This window comes from Apiospora kogelbergensis (assembly GCF_038363985.1).
Source record: "Apiospora kogelbergensis strain CBS 113332 chromosome Unknown utg000005l_segment0_segment0, whole genome shotgun sequence".
Classification (NCBI taxonomy): Eukaryota; Fungi; Ascomycota; class Sordariomycetes; order Amphisphaeriales; family Apiosporaceae; genus Apiospora; species Apiospora kogelbergensis.
In genome coordinates, this window is record NW_027117422.1 from 5,107,172 (window position 1) to 5,123,522 (window position 16,351).

The 16,351-nt window shown below is 52.9% G+C and overlaps 3 protein-coding genes across 3 annotated transcripts; 2 read left to right on the forward strand and 1 right to left on the reverse strand.

Annotated features, from left to right (window-relative positions):
• Window positions 1–449: 449 nt before the first annotated feature.
• On the forward strand, window positions 450–1,466 carry PG998_008318 (twin-arginine translocation pathway signal; the record flags this gene model as incomplete). Its single annotated transcript, XM_066875134.1, is given in 3 exon segments — window positions 450–622; window positions 678–1,062; window positions 1,080–1,466. The coding sequence occupies 3 exon segments, from the start codon at window positions 450–452 to the stop codon at window positions 1,464–1,466; spliced, it is 945 nt and encodes a 314-aa protein (XP_066731079.1).
• A 2,308-nt stretch (window positions 1,467–3,774) lies between these two features.
• Window positions 3,775–6,789, reverse strand: PG998_008319 (uncharacterized protein; the record flags this gene model as incomplete). Its single annotated transcript, XM_066875135.1, has 3 exons — window positions 3,775–4,027; window positions 4,085–6,393; window positions 6,532–6,789. 3 exons carry the CDS (start codon window positions 6,787–6,789, stop codon window positions 3,775–3,777), a joined length of 2,820 nt encoding a protein of 939 aa, XP_066731080.1.
• A 5,863-nt stretch (window positions 6,790–12,652) lies between these two features.
• On the forward strand, window positions 12,653–14,813 carry PG998_008320 (uncharacterized protein; the record flags this gene model as incomplete). Its single annotated transcript, XM_066875136.1, has 4 exons — window positions 12,653–12,942; window positions 13,000–13,160; window positions 13,216–13,592; window positions 13,647–14,813. The coding sequence occupies 4 exons, from the start codon at window positions 12,653–12,655 to the stop codon at window positions 14,811–14,813; spliced, it is 1,995 nt and encodes a 664-aa protein (XP_066731081.1).
• Between the last annotated feature and the right edge of the window lie 1,538 nt (window positions 14,814–16,351).

A 16,351-nucleotide genomic window follows, 5' to 3' on the forward strand; every position in this document is an offset into this window, starting at 1 on the left:
CACGGCACCGGAATCTCGACTTGCGACGAGCGCTGCTGTAGGCACTCGCCTCTTCCTCCTCCCAAGTCTTTTTCTTGGAGACGACCAGGGGGCCAGCACTGGAAGACGACATGCCGTCCACCGGGCAGCCCTCCTTCCGTGGTGACCCGCCTTATTGAATTAGATCTCTTGGCCGGCAGCTTGGCCGCCTACTTTAATAGCACACTATCCCGCGCTTCTTGGTAACCTCCCATTCTCTTCATCCCATCCCGTGTCTTCATCCAACTTCGAATCAAAAGCACTGGTCTGCTTCTTGGGATCATATTCGCTTTTGTCTCTCTTTTACCACTTATAATTCTTCTAATCACCCCGGTGGGTCTTTAACAATCAGCCAAGCTAGTCTTGCTTTTCGTTCTATCACGACAATCCCTTCTTCCACCAATCCAGAATCGAATCTATAATCAGACAATATGCCTTCCATCATGAGAACCGCCGGTCTTTTGGCCGGTCTGGCCGCCCTTGCCACCGCTCTCCCGGCCCAGCCCAAGTTCACGCCCCGCCAAGAGGCCATCTACGAGCTCACCAAGCGACAGACCGCTGCCGAGGCGGCTCTGGGCCTGCAAGATGTGGATATTCTTCAATTGTGAGTACATCTTTTGTTTCTTGACGCATCAAGCATCCGTCTAACCAGTTTTCAGCGCCCTTACTCTGGAGTGGCTCGAGGGCACCTTCTACCAACAAGGATTCGCCAAGTTCAAGGATTCCGAGTTCGCCGCCTTGGGCCTGAACGCCGCTCAAATTGCCGATCTCAAGCAGGTGGGCCAGACGGAGCTGGAGCACGTCGGTCTGCTGCAGAGCGCCATTGCCCAGGCCGGCGTCAAGCCCGTTCAGCCTTGCGAGTACAACTTTGGCTTCACCGATGCCAAGGGCATGGTCGGCACCGCCGCCGTTCTCGAGAACGTTGGTGTCTCGGCCTATCTGGGAGCTGCTCCCCTCCTCTCGGACCCCAAGATCCTTGCCACTGCCGGCTCTATCCTCACCATCGAGGCCCGCCATCAGACCTTCATCCGTGGCGCTGCCGGTGTCACGGCCATCCCCAGGCCCTGGACACCCCTCTGGGCCCCAAGGCCGTCTTCTCTCTGGCCGCGCCTTTCATCAAGTCTTGCCCCGATGGATCCAACCTGATCCTCACTGCCTTCCCCACCCTGAAGATGACTTCGACTGCTCCCGCCGCTGGCAGCGTTATTGCTGCCGGTACCCAGGTCAAGCTGGAGAGCCAGGCCTCTGCCGCCGCCAAGTTCTGTGGCTTCACCAACGCCAACGCTCCCGGCGGCACTGCCTTCGTCGAGTTCAAGGACGGCAACTGCGCCACTCCTAGCAACCTGGCTGGCATCACCTACGTGACCCTGACCAGCGACAACCCCGCCACGGGTGTCCTGTCCGACGCGATCACCTTGGCCGGTCCTATGGTGCTCATGGTCTCATAGATGCCTAGCATGACGATCCACTTAGCCCACCCAGCCTGACCACGCGCTGGAGGGGTTTTGCAAGCGACCAGCCGAGACAGACGAGGAAGAGAAGACGCGCACCTTGACGCATGTAATGAAGGCGCCAGCCACCGCACGGAGGGCTGGCGCGATGATGTCAAGACGCCGACGATGAGAAGAGCGCCGCGGAACGATTCAGACACAGGCAACCCAAGTGGAAGAAAGTTCTTGGTCGGTAGCTCGCATAGTACCACCAGTATAGAACTAATACAAATTTGGATTCTCCTTATTACTTCCGCGGCCTCTTCTGTCGTCTTCTCTCGTCTGTCTCTTCTGTGCATATTGCTTGGCGCGCTATATATACTTCACTTCTTTGGCAGGAAGGCATCCTACAGAAGGGGGAGAGACTTGGTGGTCAAGGGTTTTCTCTCGGTCATGGTGCCAGCAATGCCTGTATTATTCATTATATCTTTTGTTGCGCATCTACCTCATGTAATTCACGAGGAAGGGAGAAGGCAAGGGTTCTCTATAGAAAGAGATGGAGGTAGATAGAGAAGAGAGGGCCACACTTATTGTGCGATTAGATACCCCATGGGCAGCCAGAGATGAATGCGCTCTCTCTGAAGACGGCCTGAACTGTGTGTTTGTTTTTATTCTTTTTTATGTCACTAGTTGCTACGAGCTTCACTTTTATTTATTTATGAAAAAAACAATAACAAATCATCAACTCGGCTTCACTTCCAAATGTCAATCATACACCACCTTGTGACTTGTAGTATAATCGTTACTTGCGACAGTGACTGATTGATAGACGGACAGGCAAGAAAAGACCCGAGAGAGAAGGCGAGACGCTGAGACGTACTAGCCGTATCTGATTCCAAGGAGCCAGTTGGTGCCGTTGCTTGGGGGGTGTTTGATGTGCTGAGATCTGCGGCGCCTATCATGGATGCTGCGTACGTCAGGCAGTACGAAGGTACCTCCCGCCTGCATAGCCCGTTTCGTTTCTGACTGACTCAAACCTAGCTTTCTGTCTTGCCCTCTCTCTCTCTCTGTTTATTAGAATTCTAAATATAAGAAACTTTTCAAAAGGAGGCAGGGATAAAGTTGTTTGTGGTGGTAAGTGTTGCATTACTAGACAGGAGAATTGGTGGTATCTATCTAAGGTTAAAATGCACGGATGTCGACGTCGCTGTAGATGGAGCCTATAGCGAGGATCCAATACTCAGTCTCTCTAGCAGTACCTACATAGGTCTAAGTGAAGCAGGAGAGAGGGCACACGACATACTTCCTGTGATCACCATTTTTTCCACATTCCACACACAACCCCATCGTCCAGGTCACGGAGTAGATATGCTAACTCCTGTCAATACAATACCTAGGTTCGCCTTGGTAACGTAACCCGGCCGGGATTGGGGTGGAGCAGTAACAAATCCTACAAATCCTTATCGATTGGCCTTATCGTCATTTGTCTCTCCATATCAGACTCCAACTCATTTTTCTTCATCCTGCCTTTCCTTCTTCTTCATTATTTACTCGACAGCTCAAGCCTTTCCCTTCCACCCTTCCGAGCAGGTATGGGATCACGGCATATTCTGCTACTCCGAACCTGAACGGCTTGTCTAACCAACAATAATTGTTTGCATGCTCCAGGTTCATGGTAAGTGTCACACAACAAAAACCTATTTCCCTTCTCTCCAAACTTCACCACAACACACACCGTGGGCCTAGTCGGCCTTTTTGCATATGATGAAAAAACCAAATACCATCTGAATCTCTAAACAATCTACATAACTAGAGACCAATGTTGAACAACATTGGAGACCTGTTCTGAGCAAAATCCCCCAATGACCATTGACTTGGTCTACAAGCGCAAAATTCATCAACCGCTAGATAGGCATGGCCTTTGCTGACTTTCTCGCGTTTGCAGTTCATAAATAGCTATATGCCACCGTTCTCCGGGCTGGTTGCGCTAGACGTAGACATAAAATAATACATAATAATCTGCTCATTCATAAAGATCCCTTTAGTGTACAGCAAACTACAAACTTGTTCACCGCTGAAGATTCGTAAAATCTCCTGTCTAGCCGTCTTGCCGTCCCATGCGTGCGCTTTGTGTATCTCAGTATCTCAGTATCGTATCGTGTCCCTCCCCGCCCAATGCCGAAAACACCACGACGCCAGGGTACTGTGATCCAGATGACACCATTCCTACTACATGCATGTGTAGGTAACCCCGGGGGGGCCAACATGATTTGAACCCGTCCACATATTCCACCGCCATAGTTGACTGCAGTACCTCCGCTCCGTATTATTTGGCCTCTGCTGTACCATGGCTTCCTTCACCTGCACTCACGTTGTCGCCCATCGGCGGCTGCCCCTCTATGTGTGGTCTTTTCGTCTCCCGGGCATCTTGTTGTGCCTCGATGGGTCTCTTCTTGTCCTTCTCCCCCTGCCGGCTGACGTCTTTGGCCGCCTGTCGTGCTTCGCGTTCCTGCTTTTCCTTCGCACGCCGGAGAGCCTTCGATTCGAACTCGTGCCAGTCTCCTTGGATGTTGGCCAGTCTGCGACACTTCGTTAGCGACACCTTTACTTGCCATAGTAGATCCTATCAAACTTACGCTGTAGCCTGTCTCGGCGGTGGCTGCTCCGTCGTGAAGTATTCATGCTCGAGAACCTCGGCAGCAGAGGGCCGCTTGGCGGGGTCGTAATGGAACATGGAAGTGAGCAGGTTGAAAGCAGCCGCGGGGACACGCTCCTTGTACTTTTCGGCGAACACGTTAGGCTTGCGATAGTTGGGTCTCAGCAGCTCAAACCATTCCATCTTGATGAGATCAGGCCACTCCACTTTGTTAGGTGTGCCAAGGATGGCGTAGATCTTGTCCAGCTGGTTGATCTCGGTGCCATCGCCAGGGAAAATGGCATGGCGAGTGAAGATTTCCACCATGACGCATGCTGCACTCCATACATCCACCGCGGCTGTGTACCGAGTCTCGCCGAGGAGAAGTTCAGGGGACCGGTACCAAATGGTGATGACGCGATTGGTATAATCCAGCCGATGATGCTTTGCATAGAAGCGAGCAAGCCCAAAGTCGGCAATCTTCAAGATGCCATCACTACTCACCAAGATGTTGGCTGCCTTGATGTCCCGATGAAGCACTCCCCTGCCATGAAGATAGTCTAGTCCTTCAAAGAGCTGTTTCGCCATGTGCTTCTTCTCGGCAGGGTCAAGCTTGTAAGAGGGGTGGTTAAGCAAGCCTGTCAAGTCGTGAGAGAGGTATTCGAACACCATATAGCAGTTGTTGTCCTCAACCATAACTTCCATGAGGTTGACAATGTTCTCATGCTTGAGCGACTGCAGCAGTTTGATCTCGCGAACAGCCGTGACGGGAAACCCATCCCGCTCGCCTTCCATGCGAATCTTCTTCAACGCCACAAGCTTTTTGGTGTATACGTTGGTACCCTTGAAAACCTTACCATACGTGCCTGATCCCACAACGGACTCGTTACCCGGCTTTCGGAAGTACACCGACACGGAGTTGGCGTGCTCGGGTGGCAGTTGAGGGCGTGGTTTAGGGCGCCGTACTATCTTCCTCACTCTTCTTATGCGGGGAGGCTCAGGTGCACGTTGCTGCTGCTGCTGGTGTTGATGTTGCTGCTGTGGCTGTGGCTGATGTCGGTTGCGCTGGTAGTCGGATCGTGCTCTTGAAGAAGCAGGCTCGGTGGGAGTGTCACGGGGAAGATCTCGGTCTCGATGATCTCGGTCATCAGCAGGTTGGTCTCTTCGAGCAGGCGTCGCGCTGAACTTTTGCGAGATTTCAGGCTTAGGCGCAGTGACAGGGGCCTTGGAAGTGGCCTTGAATGCAAAACTGAACTTGGGGCCGGATGGAGGCGCCGCAGTTGCTGGTCCCGTCGGGAGAGCACGTGCTGGTGGTGGCATCTGCTCGTCGTCGTCCTGCTTATCGGAGACTGGCTCTTCATGGTGAGAATCATAAAGTGCACGTGCAGGACTGCCCTCCTCTAAAGGTTCGTTGTGGTAGGGGGCTGTATCAGAATGAGTCGAGCCCGCATAAGGTGGACTTGTCTGTTGCGGACTGTTTTCGCCGGAGTGGCCGGGGATATTGCGAGTAGCAGCCGGACCCGTTGGTGCATTGAGTGGCGCAGAGGCCAGACCGCCACCCCGAGAACCCCCGCGAGATGAGCTGAAACTACTTCCTCGGAAGCCGCCGCGCGAGAATCCACGGCCAGCAGCTGGGCCTGTGGGTGGCTGAGGCGAGGCCTGTCTGTTGTTGAAATGGGCTTGTGGGCCCGTGGGTGCCTGCGGCGGACGTTGATCGTTTGGTGAATACTGCTGTTGGGCATTCCCACTGCCACGAACCATTCCGGGGTGTGGTGACTGCGGTGCAGATGAGCCATGACGTGAAGAGCCAGAAGTCACGTGGGGTGGGGATTGATTATGGCGTAGGTCGTTGGGACGCCGAGGAGGGAAAGCCGAAGGCATATGTGAATTGTGACCGCCTCGAGCATCACCTTTGCGTGAGAAGTTCACTTCGATACTATTTGCACCGGACATCGGGGGGGCCTCGCTTGCCGAAGCGTGGCTCCTCGCGGCGTTTTCCTTTTTTGCGAGAGGCAGAAGGGCCTGTAGGGACACGCGGACCATTGCCATCTCGAGGCGAAAAGGGCGGATGGCCAGCTCTCGAATGATCGTAGCCTGGTGAGGTCTGGCGGGCATAAGAGCCGGCCTCAGACGGGTCCCTTCGCGGCCTTTCTGCAGGAATTGGAGAATGTGCGTGGGCCAAAGAAGACCGCCGAGAATCTGGTCTGGGAGATAGACTACGGTCCATTGCAGGGTCGTCTCTGTTGGAGGTTGAGGGTCGATGAGATGCCGATGAAGATGGTCGTCCTCGATCAAATTCCGCGTCTTGCACTGAAATGGGTGACCGGCTGCGGGGCCTCGGATGATGGGAGTCTAGTTGATCGGGCTCTGGCAGGTAGTGCTGGCCCTGTCTCTTGGAGCGTTTTCTGTCTCGCCGACGACTGCGATCACGTCTTGACCTCTTCTTACGCTTCGGTAGAGCCGCGCCGTCGTCGCGTCTACCCCTTTCAGGACTCCGTTCGCGTGCTCGTCGGTCGTCGTAGTGTCTATCGTATCTGTCGTCAGATAGAGGAGGCGGTGGCCCGTCGTCGCGTTGGTATTCTCTGTCTCGGAATGACTGCGCCCGCCTTGAATAAGGCGACAAAGACCGCGACCTTCCGCGATGCGTACTGATTGCTGGCCCTCGAGGAGGCGGTCGTTCTGCTCTTCCTCGGTCTCCGCCGTCATCACCGTGGGTGCTGCGATCGCGTTTCATCGCATCATTTCGGAGAGCATAGAGCTCTCCAGGTGGGCGATAAACACCAGCTCGGTGTGGTGGGTATTCGTTGCTTGAACGACGCAGGTACTCTTCGCCGTCGTAAAAGTTGCGTTGGCGATGATGCTGTCTGATCGGGAAGAGATGATGTTGGGGTTCGTGCTCGTTGACGGTTTGATCGCCTCTGGCTGCTGCTATATCAAAGTTGACCATTTTGGCCGTCGGGATTTGCTAGCCCCAATGAGTTCGGGCAGGGATGCTGATTCGCGCGTGTTCTGGCGTGTGCAGCCTAGCTGGGCGACACGGTACAGCAGTGCTGTGCGCCGTCTCTGCGAGGTGCGGTGCGCTGAAAGAGCCACTGGAGGGGTGCCGTGGCAGCAAGATTAGTGGACTGGCCGTATGCCGCGAGTGGCTGGAGGGAGGGAGACCTGGAGACCTTGGGCTTCCAGCAATTGGAGCCCAGATCGCTCCCACTGGATATATGGTCTGGTGTGACCAAGCGAGCAAGCAGTATTGGATTCTAAACCACTGAGTGCAGAACTTCAGCTGGCCAGAATCTCCTAGCAATTCGAGAGCTGCCAGAACCTCGCTGGGTCTCCGCACTGTTCTGTTTCTGACCAGATAGGTGACAGAGCAATCTCAGGTGCGGAAAACTTTGGCAGCTTTTGCAGCCTCTTGAAAAGTGGGCATGCCGCCGAAGTTGTTATCAAACCTCGTGGCTCTCAAGCCAAAGGCGGGTATTGCCTTGACACCTTGGACCCTTTCTGCCAAAACTGCCTCGCGCCGTTATAGCTTCTTCAACTTTCCTCGAGGGGAATTTGGACAGCCTTACAGGCGCGAGTTCCGTTGTTCAACGTTGCCAAGGGCCAGCAGTGGTCGATGCATTTCGGTGCACCTTTAAGACACATGCAGCCAGCCCCTCGTCGTGATGATCGAGTCAAGTCAAGCAACAACAAAATGCTATCTACAGATTGCTACTATCCTCTCCCGCACATAACCCTAACTTGCACGCAGAAGCCCTGCGTCCGAGATAGCATATAACTAGTACCGACAGAGGACGGATTCTCCCAGTCACTTCTCAAGGTTGACTTTCCCTATGAATCCTTAGTCGGCTGTAGTCTTGTTGCAGCCGCTCGTTGAAATGAGCGTGAAATGGGGGCGATCCAGCGATGATAAAGGCGGGTGGGTGATTGTATGCAGAAGTGGCTCTGGTGTGCCTGTAAGGAGCCCCACCTCAGACAGCTCGATTCCTTTCTTCGCATGACGGAAATGAGGTTCCTGAGCTGTAGTTCCCAGTGCTGATGCGTGATGTTACCTGAGGGGGTAGATAGAACAAGACAGCCCATCCCGCAAGGACTTAATAGGTTGAATTTGTGCCGAGATGTGCAAGGAAGCTAGTCTACCATTGACAACCACAGGATGTTGTGGCGATTGCTCGAGAACCTCTTAAGTTGACTGTCAGCAGTTTAATGTCATGGGTGAAGATTCTGGCCCGTCAAGGTTGACTATGTATCGGTAAGATGTCGAAAGTCGATTTGAGGTTGCCCGATGGTACTATGCCAGCCTCATATGCAATGACGCATACTTAGGATGCCCAGTCTCGGTGTCCTGCCGTAGCAGTGCCGACGCTCTGGGACGCAAGCTATGGGAATGCTTCACGCCGTAAACGACGGCCTCTGCCAATTGCACAACTGAAATACAGTGACAAATGGCGTGTATAGAGATCTTCCAAGGTAAATCAAGCAACAGAGGAGGTTTCTGCTACATGATAAGCCGCAAAGAAGCCTCCACGATGCCGCGTCTCTTAGGAGTCGTTGCGGTTACCATGACAAGCGTCAGTGTAGCAGGAATCAAAATATGGTGGGAAGAAGCCGGATTCTCGCGTCCTAATGCCAAGAACCGGGAAATCGACACCAAGCCCAATGATTTTCAGCCAGCACCGTAAGCCCGCCAACTATAAGATCGATTATTGAGTTGTGCGATAGCACTCTGGGCGTGGTTCGAATGTTCCGAATCGGTTCGGGAATTTGAGAGCAGTGCCATGACGAAGCCTTCGACATATATACAACCGCATTGATTCGCTCAAATGCATGAGACGAATGGCAAGTCGGGTTGGAAATGAAATGGGTGGCGAGGCGAATTGTTGTAGTCAAGGGATTGGTACATCAGGTATGTGGTGATCGGGGTCATTGCCAACCGCGACACTGCCTGTCCAATGTTGGTCGGGTGAAGGGTCCGCGCAGGGCAAAGCAGTCGTGACACATAACATAGAGCAAGGCCATGACTACGAAATAAAGCCCTTAATGAAGGTATCCCGAAGTTTGAGCGATGATGATGATGTTGGTTGGATTTCGTAGTGTGCAATTTGATGGCTGTTGCGGCAGATACCTGGTGGTGTGTTTCCGGCTCCGACCGACCGCACTGACCTTAATGTCAGACCTTAAATCCAAGGCATCCCATGTTCTTACCAAGTGAGCCGCCAACTGGCAGGTTCAGCGCCAGCTGCCACAAACTCAAGGCCTCTTATCGATAAGTACTGTCTAAACTTCCAGACTGGAACAAGGTACATTCTCCATTGGCTCGACAAACAAGTGTTGCAATCATTTGGATGCTCACCCTGAAAGCCACATGGATATGGAGTACTATGCCGACGTCCATGTCAAGTTGTGGTTCTGTCCAAAAAAATTGCTAACACCCGATCCCGATTCAAATATGAACCAAGTGGATGTATAGGTCCCCTTAACTTTATGCCATCAACATAAAACTACAGCACGCTCCTGCTGCCAATGGCAGACTGCCACTGGTACCCAATCAGCAGCTTACCACCCACGGTGCTGTAATCCGACTCAAACCGAGACCAGAAAGCAGTCACTATTTACAACACTATACCCTATAGCATGAGTAACGGTCCCTGCCTAGCCCCTCGGCCTCGGAGCCACAAACACGTGCCTTAAGTTCCACGTCTACGCCCACAGTCGAGTAAGCTTCCACGGAAAACAAACTACCAGCGGCAAGGTAGTGTCTCGTGTTGATGGGCGCCATTTAAGTAGTCCTTGACGATGATGTATTTTCAGTGTTTGCTCTGAGTGGGGGAGGATCACGTCAACAACGCTATGAAGAACTACTTGACACGGCCCGGACTGAGGCAGCCGGCCGAGAGATCGACACTGACGTCGACGTTGCCAAGATCGTGCTCCCTAGCTAAGAGATGGGTATCGGCTGCTGAAACTGGCGAACAAAAGGGTAACTATGTATCGTGTTGGCCGGGGGTGAGATTGATGATGCAGTGGGCTTGGCCCGGCGTTTGCCACGGTCGATATGCCGCGAAAGTATAGCAGCACGCTTGCAGGGCTGCTCAGGAACGTGGCTGGCTCACCAGTGCTGCACTTGATCGGATGGCAGGTCTGTTACGGGGCCGGATATCGACTATATGTTCTGGAGCGAGCGTGATGGCTCAGCAAGCTACAAGTCATGGATGCCTTCCCGTCCTCATCATCTCGGATCGACGACGTTCCAGCTTGGAACGAGCTGGGCGACGCGGGGTAGAGGCGAACTCCTCGATCGCATGAATCACCTTGCCCAGGATGTGGGTGAGTGAGATGGGAGATGCGAGCCGTGAGGGCCAGCTGAGATCATAGGGCCAGTAACCCCCGGCCTTGGTTTGATACCGCACCGACGCCGATGTACTTTGCCCTGAGTACGATTGGAAGTTCTGTTTAACTTCTTGGTCAAACGTCGTCAACGGTGGTGGAGGAATTCTGTGGAGTCTTCCGGTCTACATCGATGGCTAGTCTGGACATCATGTTTCGCCAGTCGCTAAGCCAACACCCACAGCTGTTGCGCGGATTTAGCCTACCGGTGTGTGGATGTGAAGCAATATAGAATGTGGTTACAGTTGCTATTCTGGGGAGGTAACGTGCTCTGGTTCGGCACAATATCGAGTTATGTATACTCGATGGCATGAAGTTCGTCACAAGTTCAGATGACGCTGATCGTCCGGACGGACTCACGTCAGTCAATAGGCACGGTTTTGGCTGAAGGGCGCTACGCTGCGTTGACGCAGGAGTTCTCAAGGGTTTGCAGCCCGAGGCTTCTGATACGCCTTGGGCATCAGGTGGATGATGGGTGGAAATCGGAGGGCTGGACTGCTCAAGTAACAAAGGTACACCCAGCCAGTACTGTGGCACCAGTTAAATCAAATTCATATGCCTATTCCTCACATGGCATGACTCGAAGTCGGTGGGTTGTGCCTACTGCTACCTTCCTTGGCAGGCCTTGCCCAGGTAAGCATAGGCTCAAGAGTGTCGATGGTTTCTAAATCCAATAACGGGCAGGTCTTCTCGAGCAGCCTGGCAACGTTGCTACGAACTACCTGCTTTTGGACTGCCGTATCATGCGGGTGGGTCAGGAGGTGCCAATGCCGTAACGGTGTCTTTCAGCAGCCACCAGCTTCGACAGGAGGCTTCTCACGAAGACTTCGGTTATTTGCGTGCATTGAGCCCACGCCATAAAGCCGCCTGCACGCACGCACGCACGACAGAAGACATCTGCCATTGCGGCAATGCAATGGAATCTGGCATTGGGCTTTCTGGAGAAACCGGGAAAATGCGATGATGTCTTTTGTTTCTCTTTTCCCGGTACGAGGTTGGAGCGAGAGAGAGAGGGAGAGAGGCAGAGACAGAATCGTTCGCAGCAGAGTCGTAGCACTTAGTCTCAGACGGGAGGTATCCGCCTGCCAAGTCCCCAAGGCCAGGGGTATGACAGGAACCGTCAGTGGGCTACAGTGGGCTACAGTGGACTACAGGGGTGCTGCGGTGGTGCCCCCAGGGGTGTTGGCCAATCAACTTATAAGAACAATTCCAGAAATGCGACCAGGGTCTGCAACAAAAAGCCCCGACCTAGACCCGTTGTGGCTAATCTGCGCTCCTTGCGGCTCAACTTCAACCTTATCGGCGCCGTTAGCGACTCGACGAAACATGACGTTGTAACAGCACTGCTTCATGACCCCATCGCCACACAATGCCATGCCCGCCCTCCTTGCCTCCCAGTCGTCTTCACGAGCCTCGCCAGGCCCTCCGCCAGTTGCCAGTCAGCTCACCCACCTCGACAAGTAGCCGCGCACGGGGGAACCATGCTGGTAAACCTCCGAACGCGTGCAGCTCGTCATCCACAGCTCGAGCGCCGTATTCTAGGCACTCTCTCTCGAGGCCTGGGAAACGAGCAGACTGAAACCCATGGCCAATCAGCAACCTCGCCTCGAGCTGAGGACGCCCGGTGTCTCCGCTGCTCGACCCCAAAATATACTTGCAGAATATAGACACCCATGAGCAACCTGAGATGCTAGCTCATGGCGCAAAGCCGGAAATCTGAGACCCGCGCGGGGACCCTGCTCGGAACAGCGACCCTGGCAAGAGAGAGAGACTAGCAGATGCACCGTTCCCTTCTTCTCAAATGTCTTTCATGCGATCCTCCCGAGTCGGGCACCTCTTGTCTCTTTCCCTTTGGAATGGTTTGCGGCCTGGAGCGTGCCATTTTCCACTCTCACTTGTCCGTCCCAGTTACCCCGAGGGTGCTGCCATCTTTCGTTTCTCTGATAGATCTTTTTCGCCATCCATCTGCTGGTTCAGGATTTGTTTCGTCTGGTCTGTGATCCAGCCTCTTTTGCGTGCCTGGCTAGTCCAACTTCCATTCTATCTGTCCCATAGTGACCCTAAACGATATTTCCTATTCTCTTCTGCGAACACCATCCTGCCGCCTTCATGGATTAAATGATTCACCTCGACCATAAGGATCCTCAAGGCTCTCATCACCGCCCCCAGGTGATCAGCCGCAACAATGTCGACATTCGATGATCTCGCAGGTCGCCACCTCAACGGTGGCTCCTGGTCGGCGAACACAAACTTCTCCGCCGCCTCCGGAAGCTCGATGGGGTTATCACAGGCAGCGGGCAGTAATACAACACTGGCTGTTATTAATCAGTTCAAGCTCGAGGCCGCCCGATCGATACGAACGTCCACCATCGTCCTCGCCGTCTTCAACACCATAGCAGCCTTCGCTACCGCTATGGGCATTCTCTACGACTGCTATTCAAAGGCGAAAAGAAACCGGGAACGACCGTCCGACAAGTGAGCTATGAGCGGTTTAATGGACTCGTGATGGACGGGAACTAATGTTGGCTCTAGGATAAACATATTCACTGTCGTACGCGGGACCGAAACCTACCCGTTCATTCTGTCTCTGGGCATCACCATCCAAGGCATAATATTTGCTGTATCCCAATCTCGAGGACTGGATGCGCTATTTGCAAAGGGATGCTCACTTATCTCCCAATTCATGTGGCCAGGTGAGTTGTACTCGGATCAATCTTCTCAAACGACAAGGCTGCTGACCACTTCCAGCTATCTTCATCGTGCCATTTTTACAAGTGGTGTTTGCCCTCGAGGTCACATCTCGCGGTGTGAGGTCGAAGCCCTTTCCTTCGAGAGGTAAATGGACAGTCGCTATCTGTCTTGCCACATTTGTCATCATGCTCATGGCCACCGGGCTCGTGGCTTTCTTCAACGCCGCCGCCAACATTTGCTACGCATCTCTGTTTTGGTTCGTGGCGAAATGGGCTCAAGGAGGTTTTATCTTGTTCACTCTGATCTCGGCCATCCTGGCTGGAGCTACCTTGACCATCTTCATCCAGTTGACCCGCCACGCAACAATTGAGACAACAGAGAGAGTCTGTGCTTCGAGAATGGTATACTACCTTGGAGTAGGCATGATATCGAACGTAAGTATATGGCTTCTTTTACTGGTGGTCACCACCCGCTAACAGCAACTGCAGATCCTCATGATCCCATTCTTTCTCTGCCTGACCGTGTCAGCTCCGAGCAGCGGGGATTCAGATATGACCTTGACACTTTCGATGATCTCGACCGTGGTATCCAACATTTCGGGTCTCGTGACAGGTGGTCTCCATCTGTTCCTCCGGTCCAACACCATCTCCACCATTGGGCCTAGAGACAAGCAAGCCGAGTATGAACGACAAAAGCTCAAGCATAAGATCCGAGGGCCCAGCCCCAGCGATAACTACTTCTCAAGCCAGATTGAGAAACCCGTCGGTGGGCCCCGGACGTTGAAGCAGGCTGAGAGCCAAGAGAACTTGGTCCCGGCAGATCGAGATGTTGAGCAGGCGGCCGTTGAGTCGCAAAAGGCCGACTACTTCAACTACACTCAACCCAATCCTCTGCGTTCTCACGCTGTCTACACTCCGCCACCCAATGAGCCGAGGGCCCCTGAGCCTGCACAGCTGCCCGCAGCGCAGGAATCACAGGGCCATAAGCGATCGACATCCTACTCATTATTCCCTAACAACCCAAACACGACTTCAGTCGCACTTCTTCCTACCACCACCTACACTCCTGATATAAACATACACCGTGCCACTCCTGACGCCGAGGAGTTATACGAGGACATATACGAGACCCTGAAGCCACCGCCGAAGATGGGTTTCGCCCGACACCGGAGAGACTCATCAATGGTTTCAACTGCGACAGTCCAGATCGGTCTACGATTTTCCAATGTCAACGACATGCCCCCAATGGCCCAGCCCGCCAACACCCCAGTCGAGAAGGTTCCCAACTTCCAGTTCCCCAACCCTGTGAAGACAAGCCCATTGTCTCAGCAGCGATCGGAAGACGAGGTGTCTCTCCAACCAACTGTGTTCAACGATGATCCGTTTGTCGATTCATCACGCCGCACTCCCGAGCCGCGGATGGAGGAGGAGGCCACGCTGGGCGGCTTCACGCTCAGCCCCACGGTCTACTCACCCAACAGCCCGACCAGGAGCAAGACCCCGTCACCCAAGGGCGTAGGCTTCAACGTGCCCATCAAGCGTTCCAACACGAGCCCCTTGCACAGCGAGCCATCCTCGCCGCCGCCGCAGCCGAGGGAACGTGGCAACTCGGACGCCGCTGCCGAAACCAAGAACACCCGCTCTGACTGGATCTAATTTTGTTCAGCGCGTCTTATCACATTGCCTTTGCTGCTTCGTTCGCTGGCATGCGGGGGGCTATGTAACGATCCGGTAGTCCTTCGTTTTGCAAACCACCGCTATCAAACCAACCAACCAACCAAATACGCCGCCTCGTCACGGCGGCATAATGCTACCTACTACTTATTCTTCCGTCTCTTTCCATTCATTCGACTATCCGACCAGAGCACGCGCACACTCCTTTTCTTACTCTTCACCTTCTTCTTCTTCCCATTCTCTCTTTGATGGGATATTCTCGTTCCCCGTAAAACAACCACATATACGCGAGGACTTGGAAACCGACCACCACCAATCTCTTCTTGAATCTTTTTCTTTCACCACCGAAGCGGCGTTGTGCGGGGGCATGTGATACCTGAACAAAACCGGCTGATTATTTTACTTTATCTCTTTCATTTTTTAGCGTCTAAATCCATCACTCTTCCTCTTTACCTACCTACTACTTACCTACTACTACTACTACCACCGATAAGGAGTGCCGTGCGATGTGGACCAGTCAAATGTGTTTGGAAAGGGGGAAAGAGCGTTGGGAAAAGCGCAAGTGTATGTGTATGTCTGTATGTACAATTGATGGGTTGGGTTGGAAATCTCTTTTTGGAAAGCGGGCCGAGAGGAAATGCAAAAGGGATGAACTGGGAAACAAAGGGTTTTACTTTACTAGATGGGGAGGGTGGACTGTGAGAAGGCAGAGGTTCGAACATTGATATACCAAAGAGGGGACGAGGGAGGCCAGAGGGAGGCCAAGGAGGAGGGAAATGGCAAAACGAGACGAATGATTCTAGTTGCACCCCCGACCCAGATGTGTGAGCGCAATTGTGGTGTAGAATTTCCATCTGTCTGTGAGGTCTCTACGGGATTATTATCCCACTATTACTTGTCATGTCATACCTTGTTTATTTGGTTGCATCAGTGGATGATATAACTGAAAGTGTCGGCTATAGAGGAGAGAAGCACATCTGAAGTCCTGTCGTTATTTCATTCCTCTCAACTCTTTTCTCGAAACTATGAGTGACTGTATGCATATGCGAGTGAGTGACATGGTGATTTGACATCCAAGTGAACCGAGTTCTGATCAGATGAAGGAATGCAGCCGGTTGGTCAATACCTCTATCTATTTCTGTCTATCTTTGTGTCCATATCCCAGATAATGCATTGAACGAATTTAACACTCTTAGCATGTAAGAAAGTTTATCTGTTATGCCAATCGCTACGAGCCGATCCCGCCTTGTTCTTGCTTTTGCGGAAACCATCTGAACGTCAGTGTATGCCTCATGGTTACACGTATAGATTTCCAAGTGCTGCCATGAGTTTTACAAGCCAGCCAGCGCATTGATCTATGTATGAGAATGATGACGTTGCTGTGGCTGCAGTGGCACTGTATAGTAAGCGGTGACATACACACCCGCATCAGTACTCTATCTCATGCAGAGTGGTTTGCCATAACTCTATGAGTTACCATTAAGAGCTGATGCGGAGATACATGCCCAACCACAAAAACT